The sequence below is a fragment of the Anabrus simplex genome, chromosome X (assembly GCF_040414725.1).
Source record: "Anabrus simplex isolate iqAnaSimp1 chromosome X, ASM4041472v1, whole genome shotgun sequence".
NCBI classification, from domain to species: domain Eukaryota; kingdom Metazoa; phylum Arthropoda; class Insecta; order Orthoptera; family Tettigoniidae; genus Anabrus; species Anabrus simplex.
Window position 1 is genome coordinate 160488083 of NC_090279.1, and position 19669 is coordinate 160507751.

At 38.0% G+C, this 19669-nt stretch overlaps 1 protein-coding gene across 3 annotated transcripts in view; it reads right to left on the bottom strand.

The window, feature by feature from the left end:
* Window positions 1-9236: 9236 nt before the first annotated feature.
* Window positions 9237-19669, bottom strand: part of LOC136886330 (ataxin-2-like protein) — a 214277-nt gene continuing 203844 nt past the window's right edge. For all 3 annotated transcript variants that reach the window (XM_067159062.2, XM_067159063.2, XM_067159064.2), the window contains 2 exons: window positions 13780-14362; window positions 9237-11016 (listed from right to left, as the gene is read on the bottom strand). In XM_067159062.2, the coding sequence (XP_067015163.2) occupies window positions 10964-11016; window positions 13780-14362 (636 nt within the window). In that variant the 3' untranslated portion in view covers window positions 9237-10963. The remainder of the gene's footprint in view (window positions 11017-13779; window positions 14363-19669) is intronic.

Sequence of the window (19669 nt, forward strand, 5' to 3'; positions counted from 1 at the left end):
TTTTCATCTTAAAAAAATATATATATTGTACTTCCTATCCTAATAAATTTAGTGTCCATGGGAAATTTTGATGAAAATTATAAATGTGTCCACATATACTAATTCATACCTCATTACAGTTAAATTCACAGGTATCACTGGCTGGGAATTTAATGTAGTGCTATGATCACAAAGGAATGGACACTACCCCATGACTCAACAACCACAAAGAACCAATGGCCTACCAAGCGACCGCTGCTTAGCCCGAAAGCCTGCAGATTATGAGGTGTTGTGTGGTCAGCCCGACAAATCCTTTTGGTCATTCTTCTTGAGTCGCCATCCCACCGTCAGATAGCTCCTCAATTGTAATCATGTAGCCTCAGTGGACCTCGAACCAGCCCTCAAATCCAGGTAAAAATCCCTGTCCTGGCCGGGAATCTAACCCGGGGCCTCTGGTTAAGAGGCAGGCATACTACCTCTACACTGCGGGACCAGCATTAGGCTTCTACAGTTTCTAGATATCCCATGAAGTTCAACGGCAGCCCATGACCATTGACTACCAAACCATGAAGTGGTGGTGGCAGTGATTACTGTTTTAAAGGGAAGTACAACCATTCCTTCTAACACTAACCAGATCCTTTGAAGAATCACATGTCAAATATAAGACAATATACTGTACACTGGGTGATATATGTCACTTATGCAATCCCTTCCTGCTATACACAATGCCACAGTTCAGATCAAAAGATGGCAGGTAAGAATGGCTTATTCTAACATGTCGGGTACATACACAGGTTATTTATTTCTGTATTCCAAGTACAGGATGGTGAACAAATATCTGACACATTTAAACTTTCCATAATATATTTACTTTACAAAATAAAATAGTTACACTTTACTTACAAGTACACTGGTACTTGGAAATACAGTTCCCTATATCACATGTTCAATGTGGCCTACAATCTCTTCAAGGTGTGTGGCCATATTCCCAATGACTCTCTAGCACAGATTTTCATTAAACTTACCTCACCACAACTGCACCACAATTTTCAACAGTTTGGGACAGAGTTCCCCTTTCAAACAGTTCCTCAGAAGGAAATCATGAAGATCTGCATCTGGGGAGTTAAGGGAGGCCAAAGGAATCCATCGTCATGGTGTTGTGGGTAACGACAGGACAATCAAATATTCTCCTTAGAAAATCCAGTACAGAGAAACTCTACCCTTTAATACCTCGAACTGATATGAAAATGTGTATCCGGATTGTGCAGTTGTTTGGTGAGATTAATGAAGAATGAAGATCTGAGCTAGAAAGTCATCCAAAATACGTCCACATGGCTTGAAGGAGCTGTCCGACGTAATGGAGTCCGCATTGAACATGTGATATGGAGAAATGTACTTCCAAGAATCGGGTTAAACGTGGGTGAAGTATAAAGGTTTTCTTTTATAAAGTTATGAAAAGATTAACTGTGTCAACTATTTGTGTGCCATCCAGTATATACACACTCAGCAAGCAAACTTAAGCCAGAGTTATGCTACAAAAAGCATACTGCTAAGGATAAACACAGTAGCATATTTTGTTATTTTGTCAAATGTGCCAGTGTTAACATGATGTACTCGTAACACAGTGAAATGTAACACATGTTTGTACCAATGGGCTGAATAACATTTTACAATATGCTTTTCATACCTGTTAGCACCTGGCGATACACTCTGTAATACAGCATGTGTAGGGGTACCTGAACTCTGGCATAATCTGTAGCAGGCCTCAATCTACAAGATGAATGAATGTATATCACCTGGACTAAATGAAATAACTTCTAGCGCAAACTGGTACCTATTAGAATGATTGAACAAGTTTGATGGAATCTTCCAACAAAATATCTTGCTTCCTTCCACAATGATATAGTGAACAGAAGACAGAACAGACCAATTTAAAAAAAAAAAAAAAAAAATTGTTTTTTTTTATACCCACTTTCATTACAGAAAAATCTCCAAATATAAAAATTACTCATGTATATTTTTATTTTTAGTATCTTAATTGGGCTTGGAAGACCAAAATTATAATTTTATCCGTATACTTTTCTCTGGGATTTTTGTTTTCGTTGCGAAGTGTAGACCCTTTACTTAAACAGTAGTTATAACACAGATGTCCAGAATTATGTTTTAACTGCCACATTTTGTCAGTTTTGTTATACAGGTATGAAGTCTGGACACTAAAAGTAGCAGTAATCAGCCAAAAGAAATATCTGAAATGTGGCTTCACAGGAGAATGCCTCACATTTCATGGACAGTTCAAAAATCCATTCGAGAGCCAATGTTGGACAAGAACTTCAAACAACCGTAAAATTAAAGAAATAGGTAATCAGTACCAAATTCTGAAGTCAATCCTCCAAAAGAAAACATTACGTCATAAAGGTGTTCAAAGATAATGAGCATCCTGGCTGGGAAACTTTCAATATTGGATAGGTATACGAAACCCTTCGAAGCTATTCCGCCCTGCAGAAAACGGTGATAAATATGCCAGATTGACAGCCAACATCAAGGGGATCTGATACGGTACATTCAGTAAGAAGAACTGTCACTTCTTAACAGTGATATTTAAAATACAGTATTCTCAAAAAAGCCAAGGTATAAATATAATTTAAAACATCTTCCAACACCTGTAACAATTGGAAAGTTTAATTTGACAAATTTTCTGATGGGATGACAAATCAATTAGCTTTTTAACTCAGAAGCTATGATCTGTAACATCATGAACATACATTGTTGAAATAATCCAAGAGTTATACCAAAGACTTTTAAAAAATACCTTCAGGAAGACATAGTGCCTAACTACTCAAAAAATGTGAGAGCTAAAAGACCAATCTAGTATAAGAATAGCAGGAATTTCAATCAATCAACAGCTGTCTATCACCACAATTTTATAGCTTCTGTGTCATCACTTTCAGTTTATTGCACCTACTCACATACACTTGTTTATAAAAAATTCATCAGAATAGCGCATTGAAACATCAATAATACATTTGACCACAGACTGCAGTTAAAAGGAAGTAACTATGTTACCTGATGAAGCCAACAGCCAACATATAGGGAAACTGCGACCCCAGAATATTTCCCTTCTGGAAGTTTTGTTCTCTGTTTACATTATGAATACCTATGTATTTGATTTGTTTGATATGCACTTTTATTACAATTACTTAATTTTGTAATTATCTGCTAAATAGTTGAAATAAATACAACTCCATCTCCAAATACTCTCTAGATAAATTCTGGAGCTCTCGTTATCTTACTATTAATAAAAAGGCGCCATAATATTGTCCTGTTATCATTTTCATATTGTATGGGCATATTGTTAGTAATCATGTAATTCAAGAGCAAGTGAGAAGAATGGAATTTGCATATCAAATGGCGAAGGACACCAGCAACAAGAAGGTGCTACCCTAAGGGGTGAAATAAAAACACCTAGACACAGTCGTGCAACCTGAATGCTTGAATCCAGCAGGAACATTGGATATGATTCGAAAAGGTGGGATGGAAAACCTTAGCAAGATACTAAGTAAAATTCTACACCCAAAGGTAGAAAATGGGGAGAGCAGACTCTTGACTTAACAGAGAAGAAAAAGGAGGAGACTGCGATGACGTCAGGCTCTACCTGATGACAAAGAGAAGAGTACAGTTCTATGGATGCTTGAGGATGGACAGGAACCTGCTGAAATTTTTTTGGAATAACTGTTGGAATAACATAAGAAAATGTTAAAGAAATGTACGAATTGCAGTGACTATTGTGAAGCGATTCTGCACTACAATAATGTGCCACTATCAGGCTTCAGTCACAAATTTTAAATAGCTAAAGGTGCACAAAGTTTAAACAAGCCTCTTTGGGAAATCATCCACTTCCTAGGCCTGTGATATGAGGTTACATCAATGGTTGCATCAATGAATACACACAGCTTTCCCTACCTTGTCTCTGAGCTTATTGGATTTTATTACAAAGATGACTTCAATGTTTTCATTAATTAAGAAATTACTACTAGTGGCCTAACAATGCTTACTTCTTTATAAAAGAAGCATTTGCTACCATTTGTTTTAGAACATTATAAACCATGTTGAAATGAAATGTCGTATGGCTTTTAGTGCCACCAGGTGCAGATCTTTCTATTTGACGCCCATAGGTGACCTGCACATCATGCTGAGGATGAAATGATGATGAAGACAACACATACACTCAGCCTCTGTGCCATTGGAATTAACCAATTAAGGTCAAAATCCCCGACCCGGCCGGGAATCGAACCCGGGACCCTCTGAACCGAAGACCAGTACGCTGACTGTTCGGCCAACGAGTCAGACTTAAACCATGTTAAATGTATACACCAAGATTTTCTGCTGCTTCCTCACTAATTATTCCTATGTTACTTAAACATAATCCATTATGTGAGAGAGACTAAACCGTACTCCACATCCTCCAGTTAAGTTCCATGTGGGCAGGTAGCAGAAGTGGTTCTTGTTCATCTCTACTCCTCATAATCACCCTCCTCCGGTCCAAGCCCCACTGCTTTATGCTGTTCTTAACGGAGTCTATCCCATGTTAAGAATATACAGTCCTAACTTAAAACTACCCCTACTTGATATTGTTATGGAGTTGGTACTATCATTTGCTCCAGATTGATAAAAACAATTAGCTTCAGCTAGAACTCAAAAGAAAGTATTCTAAGAGGTCTAAATGAGGAGGAGATGCCACCTTAACCTATAAAACTCTTTAGCTTCAGTAAAGGAACTCCAGCAACTCCAAACACTTGCCATACTCAATAACACTAGAATACTTCAAACCCCAGCTGCATGTATATGCTGGAAAACAATATCACTATCGTCCTCCCTTCTAGACAAACACTTAGTGCAACAAAAAAGTTCAAAAACATTAAATAAAAATGTTTCAAGAAACAACTCTTGATTCGATGAAACAACAAATTGATTACAAAAGATCTAACAAATACCTTATAACTACAACAGTATAATTTATTTCAGTAACATATAAGAATTACCCACCCAGCATTTATGTTAACAATAATGGAAATATTTTAACAAGACAACTGGTAACAATTACCTTACACGATCCTCTCTCAAATAGAATTTTGAATAGAACTTTCAAAAAAATACATATCCATGTCATAAGACATGGTCATCACAATGAAACCCATAATGAATTAATAACTGGTTCTGAAAAATACACAAAAATTGCCATTTACCATTTCTTTTATCATGACTAGTTGAAACAACACTAGTATCTTCAGAACACCACAGCTTACAGCATTTACAAAGACCCACACCCAGATTTGCTATCCTGCAACAAATTCCAATTTCTACAGGTAAAGATCACAATGATGAACAGCTGCTATCATGTTATAGCAAAACTATTCTCAGGTCTTACCATTCATTACCTTAATTAAAATGGAAACATCTATTATAATACAGAATAAAAATATCTCCTCTTCATTCTGGGTATCAGTATTTATAAGAAAGATCTTCCATCATTTTTTGATGATGCTGTATTCTCTGGTGTGCGTTCTACTTTGAAGTTTTTCTTCCTTCCTATTCTTTTCTTCCCTAACCTAAATCATATTACCTCTTTATTTCTTTCCTTTTCAATTTGCACTTCACTGGCAATAAACTTCAATATGATTTTCTGTTTCACTAATTGAAAAAGGGAGGGGTAAAGTGATCTACCTCCCAAAATACATCAAATCCAACTTTCTTCCAAAATAATCGTGCCAATGCCATACTGTGTTGCGTGAACTATGTCCAGAAGCTCTCTCTTATTTTTAAAATGCATCAAGAGATGTCCATGACCTCCTTGCACAATGGTGAAAAATCTTCCTAGAGATGTAGAATGGAAAGTGAAGCTAGAATAAAACTAAATAATAACACAAACGTTTTTCCGATTCAGACGGCAACTTACCTGCCATACAAAAATGCACAAAACGCTGTAAATAACACAATGTAGAAGATGTCAATAATGTTATTACAACTGAGACCTTCACGACCATACAAGGTATTGGATATGGGGAAAGAGAACTTTACATTTTATTTTGATGTCACCTCAAACTTTGAATTAGTCTAGAAGTGACCATTCTGGTGCAGCCTTTTTTCACAAGGCAACTTGTAGTTTGTGAGATATTTAGAAGTGCTTAAACAAGGTATCACCATCAATTTTATGTTTACAAGACAGTGAACATTGGTCTGCTTCTAAAAAAAAAAGAGCTGACGCTGGTACTGTGCTCTAAGAGGAAAATAAGTTTTTGAAGAAAATCTGTGTGCCCAACAGATTTAGATTAGGTTATACCAACAGCTTGGAGCGCGAGAACTTAGATGATTTCAAAACGGATATGTTTATAAAAGCTTCATTACATTACTCTTTAGTTTACATATATCGATGGTTTCCAAGACAGTAAATTGCTTACAAAAAAAAAGTGTTCATCCCTTACTGCCAGACAGTTTTTCCACAAAATATTCCTTTAGCACTTAGATCACTCTGCCCTGCCATTCTTCAATTCTTATTATTAATAATAATAATAATAATAATAATAATAATAATAATAATAATAATAATAATAATAACAACTTTGAGGTACACTCAAACTTTTAAGAGCTCAATCATCTAACTAGTTCCACAAAACTGAGGTGCACGGCACAATATGCTTCAAGAATAGCAACCACCCCTTACTGATGAAGGTAAGGACATTCTTTACTGTAGAACGAATATATGAACTCTTAATGGCTGTCTACACTGCCATTTGTTTGCCAAAAATGTTATTTCTAGCATTCTTAAGTTTAAAATGTGCACGATGGATTACTTCCCATATTTCTCATGTAATTTATTCTATCAAGGCTTTTGTTACCAGAACATTCAACTTGAAAAGAGAGAAATCCAACTCCTAGAGTTGTCTTATTATAGAAATAAAAACAACTTAAGTGTCTTTTTGTCTTTCAAGGATATATTTATTAAAAGTAGCACATAGCTCATTTTCAGTTACACACTGTACGGTGTAAAAATTTTTCTTCAAAGTTTGCACTGAAAAATACAGGTACTCACAACACCTGTACTTTTTGAAATAGGGTTATTACTGCTCTCATAATACCTGAATCCCATTGGAGTCTGTTACCAAGTTGGAAGAAAAGTGTGAATCACGTGTTAATTATGGCTGTTATGTGTCCAACAAGCTCACTACCGCTTGTTCATGGCTAAAAAGCTTCACGTTATTGAAGATGCAGAGAATATCGGAAATCCCACAGCAGGAAGAAAGTACAGTATCAAGCAGTATTCACGGCTGGCAAAAAAAGTGAAACTCGTGAATGAAAAGAGGTAATAAGGACACTCAATACAATCTTGCTTGCACCAACAACGCCTGAAGTTTATAATGAGGACAACGATTACAGCGCATAATGTTTTAAAAAACTGATGTTTTATGTAGGATTCAGTTTTGTAAATAAAACCCAAATTACAGCTAAATTTGGTATTTCTTTAGAATTTCCCCTCCTAAAATTAAGGTGTGCAGATTATTCAGTAGAAAAGATCATTCATGTAAGTGTGGTATTACCACAAAATTATGCATTTTGCAATCATTTCGAAAGACGAACACACATCAATTTCACTTGAACTGCAACAATGAAGAAAAATCTGCCCTTCAGAACACGCTTGCAAACTTCTGAGCCTTGAATACAACACAGTGTATACAAGCACAGGTGCAAGTCAACTATCACATACAGTTGTTTCTCACAATTGGAGAAAACAATACCTTGAATACGATATGGTTAACCTGATGCAATCAACTCAAACGAACCATAACATTTCTTGCAATTTTCAAAACAAGGGTTCCTTCATTAATTTTGGTTGAAAAACATATAATCAGCAGAAAGGTGATTATTAAAACACACAAAACTGAGCAGTAACTAAGTTTGTACTGATACTCATTTCTTTATTACCTCACAGAGAGGAAAAAAGGAAAGCTTTCAAATGATTTCTTTTAATTTCTTTTAGAGGTATGTATACAGGAACTTTTTTCAATGCTACAAAAACCTACCATACTACATTCTTTTTCATACTGTAACAAGGGATGAAACTATCAATATTGCAAGGGGAAATGGTTTTTTCTCGATTTAAAAAATCTGTATGTCTCAATAGCTTTTAAGGGATAATTTACTTTTTGGATGACCACAAGTGCGAGAAGAAAGTAAACAATCATAAGCAGTAATTATTTCATTTATTTTTTATACCCAGTAAAATGCTCAAATTCACTGTTTCATAATATTTTAAAAACATTTGAATTCAATATTGCTAACAGCAACTTCGAAACTTACTTTATTGCTGTTCTAATTGCTTAATGGTGTTTCCAAAGCACCTGCTTTGTTAAACGTAGAGCAGATTGTTTAAATCTCCATGCCTGTTCGAGGGCAGAGAATCAACTACTGCCAGCACAGAAGTGTAAGGGCACTGAAACTCACAAAACTCATACAGTCCTACAGACTTCTAAGGCAGTAAGGACTGGATGGCTTACTCAAAACTTACGGGCTTCATGCCCAATAACAATTACAACAATGATGAACACTTATTTCAACCCCCACCCCAATCCCTTAAACTGTAAAAGAAAATTCTAAAAATGGACCACAACACTAATTTCTTGTTGGTACTGAGAGCAAGCAAAATTTAATACTGTTTAAAATTCCTCTACTACTAATCAACAGGTTTTTGGAAGTTTTTACCAGCACCAATTGCAATTTAGAATAAAAGAGAAACTGTATAAAAACAAGGGTTTTTGCAAAAGAAAGGCGAGGTTCCATAAGCGAATAAAACGGTCACTCCCCGACCTACATGGGAGCAACATGTGCATTTGGAAGAACAGCTGTCCAAGTTCATTAATGCTCATTACAAGGCCACAGTTCCCAAAATGGGCAGTCAGCTAGAAAACAGTCTGTATGCTCTGCTATGAAGGTGTCCAAATCTGTTATTACAGTGCAGCAGGACTAGTGTACCCACTTACAAAAGGTCACATCACATAAGAATAACATATGCAGGTGGTACAGAAAATTAATGGTTACCTGTGTAAAAGCAAGAGTTGCAGATGGCCATGTGTCCGACGACAATGTTGACAGAGTACATGAAGGGTTTCAGGAAAGTCCCTGAAAATGAGTGGGTAGAGAAACCAGAGAATAAAACATACTGAAAGGAACAGAGTGGCAATTTTTTCCTTTGCAGATTTGTTTAAAAAAAAAAAAAAAAAACCTTTATGTACTACCATTACCCATCCCTCCAGGATCTTACCGGTTATTTAACACTTGCACTACTGGTCATATCAGACATGCTTCATTGGTTATAGGAAAAATTTCATTATCATGCTGATGTGTGTTGTGTGACCAGCGGCATAGACATTGAAGTACTATGAATAATATATCTTAAACTTGGACAGCCGCTCCTCTTAATGGCATATGTTACAACCATATAAGGCAAGAAATACTATTTTATTCACTTACAAAATCCCACAATTCTTCAGTACAGACCCTGTATAATGTACCTCTGGAAATATGAAACATTTTTGATTTGTTTAAAACAGATCCCTGAACCTAGAATAAACCTGCAAATAATATTTGAAGTCTATTCATGTTTTTAAGGCAGAGGCAGCAAAGCTGTCCTACTTTGCTGGATCTTTGAGCAAGTCCATTCCATACTTTCCATTTATGAAGTATTATTATGCATGAACACATTGGAAGACAGACAAAATGTAGTCTTCTGCATCTCCCTCACTCGTGAACAAGCATTACAGGTTGATAGTGAACAATTCTCACTTCTGATATTCATGGACCATTTGGAGTGATCAAAACCTACATAAAAGCTCTTACAATCTGTGAAGCACAAAATTGTGCAATTTTTCCTGATGTAAATAAATTACACATTTGATCAATGTTACACTAGCAACCACATTATATCTCATGAAGGAATATATAGATAGAAAACGTGATATCAGCAGCTTTCACATATAGCAATATCACCTCTCAATGATATTCCTCAGCATAACCATGATGACGCAGACTCATCAGATATGACTGGACCTGTGAACAACTGAGAACATCTCCTTATCTTTGCTAGCTTTATACTCTTGCGAGTGTTTATAAATTAAGCTATCAAGTCTACTTTTTCATAAAGCGGAACATTTCCTATTATTTAAATCATGTACTGCCCTCCAAGGAAATCTATAGGGATTTTTTTTTTCTCTTTTCTCTTTCAAATGAGCTCCTCTTGGAAGCTACATTATGCCAGGACAAATCTTATAGACTCTCCACATGTTGTCTGAGTCTAAGAAGGCAAAATACCACAGGACAGAAACACAAGACAGGTTAATGGAAAGTTAGTGGAAAACAGCCACTTGAAGAGAGACATGGGAGCAAAACAAATCTGCCACTTGTATTCTGATAGGAAAACTGGTACAAAAGGACAATATTCTGCACAGGAAGGAAGGCCTCATACACAGCAATTATCACTGATAAATATAGTACTTCAATGGCAAGGCACAGAAGTGAAGAGATCAGCAAAAACAGTTTAAAAGAATGATTCTGAGCAACAAGAAATAAAGACAGAAAAAAGAAAAGGATGTCTGGTTTCTTCGTCATGGAAGTTGGATCCCCATGACAAACAACAAAAACTTAACTTTGTCATAAATGTCTCTAGAATGCAAGGACACGCCTTTGGCTACAGTTTCAAAGAAGATGCTACTTGGGATGCCAACATGCAACTCGTACAATGGGTAGCACCCACAACTGCCCAAACTTGTCATTATTTTCGATTATAAACGCACAACTAGAAACCTGCCTTTCCATAAAGCCACCATTCTTTTTAAGTGCATGTTTTTTTTTGTTTGTTTCAATCTCCTTCCTTGTTTTACTTCCGACTTAGATTGTAATTATTTAATGCTGTTGTCTACTAAGCTGTGCTTCCGCATCATTGGTTGTGAGGCAGGATCACTTGAATATGATGGGGCTGAGCACTGCCAACTGTGGGGAAAAAGAACAAACAAAATCTTTTAATAATAAATGGAACAAATCCTAATATTTACTTGAATTACAGAATTATAACATCATTATACCTTTTCATCAACTTTTCTTTCCTGAGGTACATTTTTACTCACAATCACCCAAGTGGTTACAGAACAAGTTCATCATGGATACTGAACAATATACATACAATAGTAAATTAATCACACACACCCTCACCCTTTTTCCTAAGTCAATCTAGTTATGCATCTTTCATATTCCTGCATAAGTAACATAATTTTATCTCTATATTTTATGTAGTTTAATTTATTGCTGGTTTTATACCTTTGGGGCTGTTAATAACACTGCATTGCCTTTTAAAACAACTGGACTAGACTGATAAGACATTTGAAAAGTTCTTTCTTTCTAGATTAGGAAACGTGGATTACATTACAGGAAATTATCCATTTGTGAAAAATTATGAGTGTCACAAAATCAGAAGCATGAAGAAAAAAAGATTAAAAACCACCAAACAAAGTGAACACTTTGTAAAACAATCAAAATTCTAGTAACATGAACTGGGGATCTCCAGAGCAATTTACAGTAAAAAAACTCTTATCTGGACCTTGTGTTCCAGATCCTTAATTATCCAGACATGAAGAGCCCTTTCATTCTTTATATAACTTGAAAAACTAGTATATTGGTTCCACATTCTTTACCACATCGATATGTTATTCAAGCCTTGAGGCTTCATAAACGTTTTACATATTGTACTATGTTTATTTTATTTCCCTTCATCTGCATCTACCTTAAACTGTTTTAATTTTGAATTCATAATTGTTCATAAATATTTCATACACTGTACTGTATCTATTGAATGTTTATTGTATTACATTAACATTTTGAATTTGATGATTATCCAGAATTTTGCTTGTATGCACGATCCCTATTAACGATTAGTCTGGATAATCGATTTCCTACTGTACATGTAGTGTAAGTCTATCTCTTGAAGGTATTCATTACATTTTATTACTCAAGTGTTACTCACTTGATGCAATCACTGAACCAATTTAGGTAAGCCTACTAGCTAGAAACCAGAAAGTTTATGACCTCCTTCACATGAAGCCATCAAAGCTGCATCACATGGTGTTCGCATTATTTCAACTGAGACCCTTCATAGGTGGTGATAGGCACATGACTATAATTACTAGTGGCAGGCAGGCAATTTTTAAAGCCACCAAGTCGGCAGCATCTCTTTATGTGGACTCAGACGAAATCTTCTGGTGCGGCCACACTAGTACTATATGTTTTTACGAGTCTTAAAAACAAACATATACGCGGAAAATTCTAATTTTGATGGGGAAAATTCACACACAAAGTCCAGTTGACGCCTGCTTTGTGGGATATGAATACTGATGAATTGGAAAAGGATTTGAAAAGGAAAAACTGGGAGGAGCTGGTGACCATTTTTCTAAACAAACAGGAAGCCACAACTGCAAAGAAATGTTAATGCACAGAAAGGAAAAAAGCTGCCAACAAAAACAAAAACAAAAACCTACAAGGTATGATAACATGCTTTTCCAGGCAGATGGAATGTTCCTGAATTATGAGAGATCATTGTGTCAAGAAAACAAGGTGAAATTCTTTATGTTTTACAAAGATTCTGTGTCTTCAGAAGAAAATCTAGTCTGTTCGTGAGAAAGACTTCTCTTAATGACACTGAAGGCTAGCTCACAGTGAGCAATTTGGTGATGAACTAGTACAACTTACAATAGAATAATGGTAAAGTATTCTTAAATTCAAACCGTTCTTGATACGAGAAGTTTTCCTCGTGAACAGAAGAGATTTTCTTCTGAAGACGCGGAGCAAAGTTCTCTGCAAAATGTAAAGAATTTCACCTTGTTTTCTAGAAAGGCAGGAGACTAAAAGCATATTATGTCTACAATTACGGGCAGTGAAAGCATCAATCTAAACAGGAATACTTGTCTGGATACCATCAAAGATTGAAGTACAGATTATGGAACACAGTAATTGCAAAAATGTACAATACTGAAATTACAATCTTGCTCTGAACATCAAACAGTACTGATTGCTGCCAGAAACCTGCCACTCTAACAGCAACAGATGCAGCAAGATGGAGCTACTGCCCAAACTGTGGTTACCTGACTTTCTGTAACAACATTTTAGGGATTGCTTAATTTCCCATGGAAAATAATTCCCGAACCCTTCTCCCTCCCTGAAAGCATCCATTTTCGGTCAGATGAACAACCTAGGAATGTTCCTGAATGGGGAGAAGATAAGTAACCGGTGTTCATCAAATTGTTCAACAATCCACAGGAGCGTTATGAACTTAAGTGCACATTTTAAATATATGCTACACCGACACAATTTCAAACATGTTGCTGTCATCACCATGCACATTATAATGAGGTATCAACTATATTTCTGTTTTCAGTGATTATAGATTAATAACAAGAGCTGCTGCTTCTACCTCCTTTTGGAGACAAATGATAAGAGGCAGTACTCCTGGTGCATACGCAAAATGGTTGCGCTGACTAACAGAACCACCAAATGCACGGGTGGTGTGGTCATGTTGGCTTTGTGTGAAGGAGCTCTCAGGACCAAGTTCAAAGGGAGTGGAATGCTTTTCTTTGCAGTTTTTTATGCTTATGATCACAAAATTCCTTAGTTTACTTATTCACTAGAACTACAAATTAATATAGATCTTTTTACTTTAGAATACAATATCACAGATAAGTCTAAATAACTTCAAGGAAGACTCACCTTGGTGCTGGTGGTGATGAATGTACTGCACGGCAGTGGGTTGCATGCTGCCTTGTGGCATCATGGGGTGGGGCGTGTGAGGTGGGGGCAATTGCCCAGCCGCCGGTAAAATAGGGCACATGATGGGAAACGTGTGCGGTGGTCCAGTAGGAGGATGTCCCTGCGGGGTAGGGGGTGGTTGCTGGTAACCGGTAGGTGGTGCTCCGGCAGGGGACTGAGGGTGTCCCCCTTGACCAGGATGATGGTGATATCCACCCCCACCGCCACCTCCAGTCCCCGGCTGGCCTCCTGGTGTGTGAGGGGGCCCAGGTGGGTTAGGGTTACCTCCCTGCCCCGGTGAAGGCCCACCTGGAGCACCACCAGGGCCTTGGTTGGGCGGTGGAGGAGGCGGATGTGCATGGTGGTGGTGTGGATGATGGGGATGCGTGTGGGGAGGGCCCATGGTAGGCGCAGGAGTCACGTATGGCAACTGAGGTCCTGGAGGAGGCTGCGGACCAGGAGACTCGTGATGGTAGCTCATAGAAGTAGGCACTGCTCCAAGAGGAACCATACCACCTCCCTGTTGGGCCACCATACGTACCATCTGCAACAAAGGATTACAAAAATGAAGAATATCCAAACCAAGTCAGAAGAAAGAGAAAACATAAAAGACAAAAGTATCTTGCTAAGCTAGACACACAAATACAGTTAAAACCTGCCTATACAACCACCTTCACTTGGAGGACACCTCAATAAACAGCCATTTTTTTCTGGAAATCCCATTAAGGCTGTGTTAATATCCCCACTTTTAAGTGGCCACCAGACACTGTAGTTGGCGACTACACACATTTCAGAAACTGACCTGAATGAAATGGCCGACAATGTGCGTACTCATTTTAAAATAATTTTGGTTGGAATAATGTTTGAATAGGTGTAAGGTGTACTACCATCACCTTGAGCCATGCCTGCATGGCAAATTCATAAATGTAACTATTCTGTTATTGCTAATGGCCTCTTCCGGTCTCACCTTGAATGACTTAACTATTTCCATGATTGTACTAGAGAGGACAGCTCCCTCGATGGTGAACACGGATGATCGATCTTTCCGACAAGATACTAACTTTATCTCTTTGACTCGAATATTTGTTTTGGTTTGGAGAAAGGAATGAAAATGGACCCCACGTAGATCGGAGTAGTGTTTTTGACTTACAGAAGGGTTTTTAAACGATTCAAACTTAGCCTATACTACCATCCTTCTTCTTACCTTGCTGGTTAATATATTCCAGGTATGATAATTCTTTCATATTATTATTTGTTCGAATGTTTTTTTTGTAATATTTGTTCTATTATTCATAGCTGATTGATATGCGTCTTTTCGCTCCGCAGTATGAATGGGCTGCATGTTTTCTTGTGGTTATTGCGATTATATGTTGATACTTGGGTCTCATATTACTTCTTTTCATGTGCACTGCATTCTAATGTAATTTGCCATCCAATGACTGTTTGCCCTTCGTGTCGGAGCGAGCTTCCACTCGTGTCGTACGAAGTGCGAACCCTGATGGGTTTGTGCTTGATTACGGGATTTCTCTGATCCCACAGCTAAATTCCTTTGTGCTGTGCAGGCGACTTCTGATATTAATGAGACCTCGTTTGTGACCTTGGAGTCATGCTATATGAAATTGAGTTCGCCGTTTAACCGGCGCTGGTGCTCATATTGGTTGCCGACCCCAGGTGTGTCTGAATTTGTGCAGGTATGTTGGTATGAGAGGGGAGCGGAAGATTGACGTATCGGTCAGCTAAATTTACATTTTAATCTTGTTTCTGCAACTTATTTTTGCATTTTCGTACGGTGCTATTTCTTTTGCCTTCGCACCAGTCTTGGCCACTCGCTTACCCATGGGGCCGCCATGTTTATGTTTCCTATATTTAGACTATGCGCCTGCCTGGGATTTTCCCTTTGGTTATGTATATTGTATCCTTGGTCCAGAGATGTTTCTCTTTGTGACATGCTGATATCTTAATTATTTTATTTTTTCCTGCTCAAGGTTTTTTCTCCTTGATGCATGAGTGTTTGATGATCTATGGCGATTGTTGGTATGAGGGTGGAGTTGAAACGATGTGTGTGAAAGATGATACGATATCAAACTCGTGGAAAGAACAAACTGCTTGACCTATGACACTAACATTAATACTTGCATATTCAATAACGATATTGTATTTAGCTGAGTGAGGTCGCCAAAAGTTTAATTTTATCTTGGGGTTTGATAACGTCATGCTCGCATAACAATGCTATGCCATCAACCGAACCAAGTCTACTCATGTATGTACCTGTTCTCAGCCTTTTAATTGATTTATTTTATTCTTTCCTTCTACCTTTATTATACGTTATTAATAAAACCTCATTACGTGTAGAATTTTTTTTTTTTGCTAGTTGCTTTACGTCGCACCAACACAGATAGGTCTTATGGCAACGATGGGACAGGGAAGGGCTAGGAGTGGGAAGGAGGCAGCCGTGGCCTTAAGGTACAGTCCCAGCATTTGCCTGGTGTGAAAATGGGAAACCACGGAAAACAATTTTCAGGGCTGCCGACAGTGGGGTTCGAACCTACTATCTCCCAAATACTGGATACTGGCCGCACCTAAGCGACTGCAGCTATCGAGCTCGGTACTTGTAGAATTAGTCTCTTACTACATTTTTATTGGTAGTGAGGCCTTTTTTTTCTGGTTCACAGCTGTTTTCTTTGGCCTTTCCTAGTTGCGATCTATGCCTCTAATCTCTCGCGGGATCTATTTGTGCTGGGTTTGTTTCCGCGATGGGACGGGGTGTGGCTCAACCTTTATTGGCAGTTAGTGGTTTGAGTTCAGTTGTAGTACTTTACTCAGCTAGTGAATGTCCAAAGTGTGATAAATCAACAGTGGTTTTAACATTGAAAGGGAGGAGAAAAGTGATTCTAGGAAGAAAAGAGAAAGAAAAATCTGCGAAGGTAACTGCCAAAATTGCCGAATGTGCAGGACACAAGTGAATAACACAAGATAAAGCCAACGTGTCATATTTTCGATAAACAGTAGGGCGAGAATTCAGTACTGAATCTGGACAAACTTCCAGAATCCTTTGAAATGTGTGCCGCTAGGAGATAATGTTGAAATACAACAAAACACACCATACTGAAAGATTTTATTTTAAATGAACTGAATTAAGAAAATATTATTCTACATCATCATCATCATCATCCTAAACCATCTCAAGTTTCCCCGGGTGTGGTATATGAGCCTCCTCCATCTCATCCTGTCCTTGTACCATTCTTCCTCCACCAACTTGTCCCAATCATGACCTCTCAGCAGTACATCGCTCTTAACTAAATCTATCCATTTCCTTCGTGGCCTTCCCACGGGTCGTCTTCCTTCTACCTTTCTGTCAAATTCCTTCCTTGCAGTTCTGTTTACTGGCATCCTCTTCATGTGACCAAACCACTTCGGTCTTGATATCTGAATCTTATTGAGGAGAGAATCATTTATTCCTACTTCTTCTCTAATTTTCTCATTCCTAATCTTGTCTTTCCTGGTTTTCTGGATCATATTGCGTAGGAATTTCATTTCAGCTGCCTGAAGTTTGGAATTATCTCTATTGGTCAGTGTTGTGGTTTCAAGACTGTATTTAAGAATTGGTGTATAATAGGACTTGTACAATGTCATTTTTGTTTTCATGGGTATTTGCTCATCCCACAGCAGGTGTCTACCTGGTGGTAAAATTGTGTTGCCTTATTGATTCGATTGTTCACCTCATGTTTTGCTAGGTTGTCATTTGATATAACGCTACCCAAGTACTTGAAAACTGGAAAGCTGTCCAGTTGAGCTTCATTTAACATGACTATTGGTTCTGCTCCTTCCCCATACACTTTCATCACCACCGTCTTGGTCTTGCTGATGTTTAAACCATAAACTCCTCATTCCAGCTTTGTATTCTCTCTCCCAATTCCTCTTCTGAGTCACTCCAGATCGCAACATCATCTGCAAATGTGAAGGCTTTGATATCTCCATGTTCTTTCCTTTTAATAGATTTCATTACTACATCCATTACAATAATAAATAGAAGTGGTGACAATGAGCTGCCCTGCTGCACTCCTCTCTTTGTTTCAAACCAGTCCGACAAACCACATCCTACTTGAATACAGCTTCTGTTCCAACTATACAACATTTTCACTTTGTCTATGAGGCTGTCTCGCACTTGAAGTTCTTTCATGCATTGCCAAATTCTTTCCCTTGGTACACTATCGTATGCTTTCTCAATGTCCAAAAATATTAGAAATAAAGGCTTGTTCTTCTCCCAGTATTTTTCCATTAGCATCCTAATTGCAAATATAAGGTCTGTAGTTGACCTTCCTGGTCTGAAACCATACTGCTCTTCTTCCAAAATTGGTTCAACAATATCTCTGATTCTGGTCTCTATTATTTTTTCCAATATTTTCAGGACATGAGACAGGAGTGTGATACCACGGTAATTAGTCCATTTTCGTCGGCTTCCTTTCTTGAACAGGGGTACAATGATGCCCATCTTCCAGTTCTCAGGAATAGTATTTTCCTCCCACATCTTGTTGAGCAGTCTATAGAGCCATTGGATTCCTGGAACTCCCGCTGCTTTCAGCATATCTGCACTTAGTTCATCTATGCCCACTGCCTTTCCTTTCTTCATGCTCTTGAGCGCATTTTCAACCTCAAGCCATGTAATTGGTGGTTCAGTTGTGGTTCCTCGACTTGGCTCTCCTCTATCCGTTATGTTTTCTGTAAATAACCTTACTCCTTGTGGGTGGGGTTAACTTCCAATAAGTAACCAGGGGAACCTGACCCCTACAGAGCGCGTCCCCAGGTGGCGGATAGGGGGCCCCTACAATATGTAGGGCTGGTTGAAATAACCAATACAACCCGTGGACCAACAGGTAGCCCAATTCCTGGGGGTTTTAAAATACTGGGACACCCTCTCTCCAGGGGTCATAAATATGGAGGGCCCTTGCGCTGGGTTAAGGGTGAAGACCTCAACGGCATCTATGGCGGAGAAGATGGACTTCGGTACGGCGGAGATGGCGGAAGAGGCAACCCATCCTTCTGGGGTGTACAGATGGAACCTACTGCCTTGTAGGATGAGGAAGGCATCCTCAAAGGCTAAGGGAGTAAACCCTGAAAGAAAATCCTCTTATGCGTTAGGCCTAGCAAGTCAGCAGGAGAGTATTGAGTACAGTTGCTTTCAATAAGAAAAAGAGCCTTGGAAAGAATCATTCTACAGTACATTAAAAATAGCCTACTCTATAGTACAGACTACTTTTAAAATACTGGAGGTCTAACTAACACCTCTTCCCCAGTTCCAAAATTTCGTAAGGTTTATTCTGCACCACTTGTATTACCGGCCATATTTTTGGAAGAACTACGGGTGGCTGCTTTAGGCAGGTATCACTGTAATTTACAAGAAAGTGTATTTTAAAAAGTACTACCATCACCTTCTTCAGGGCAGACAACTAAGAGCACAAGGTGAAATGATGATGAAACTACAGTCAAAACTGGTTATAATGACGCCAAAGTGACCGCCAATTCACTGTCGTTATAGGTGATAGAGACACGAACTGGCCTTTTTGTTGTTGCTAAAATGTCATATCTGTAAGTTTTACGCTGCACACTGACATGGTTAATAATCAGAATAAAGTTAAAATTTCAAAAACATAAATGAAATAAGTACTGTACTTGGAATATAGTATTCGTGGACTGGCACCGAGAGGAACTTTTCATCTATGTTTAAACAATAAGTACAGCAATAAGATGTCAGCAAAATATAAAATAAGCGAGGAAAGAAGCAGCAACAATGTAAATTGATCAATAATGTCGCACATGGTCTTGGTCCTTCCAAATTGTTGAAATCATTGAG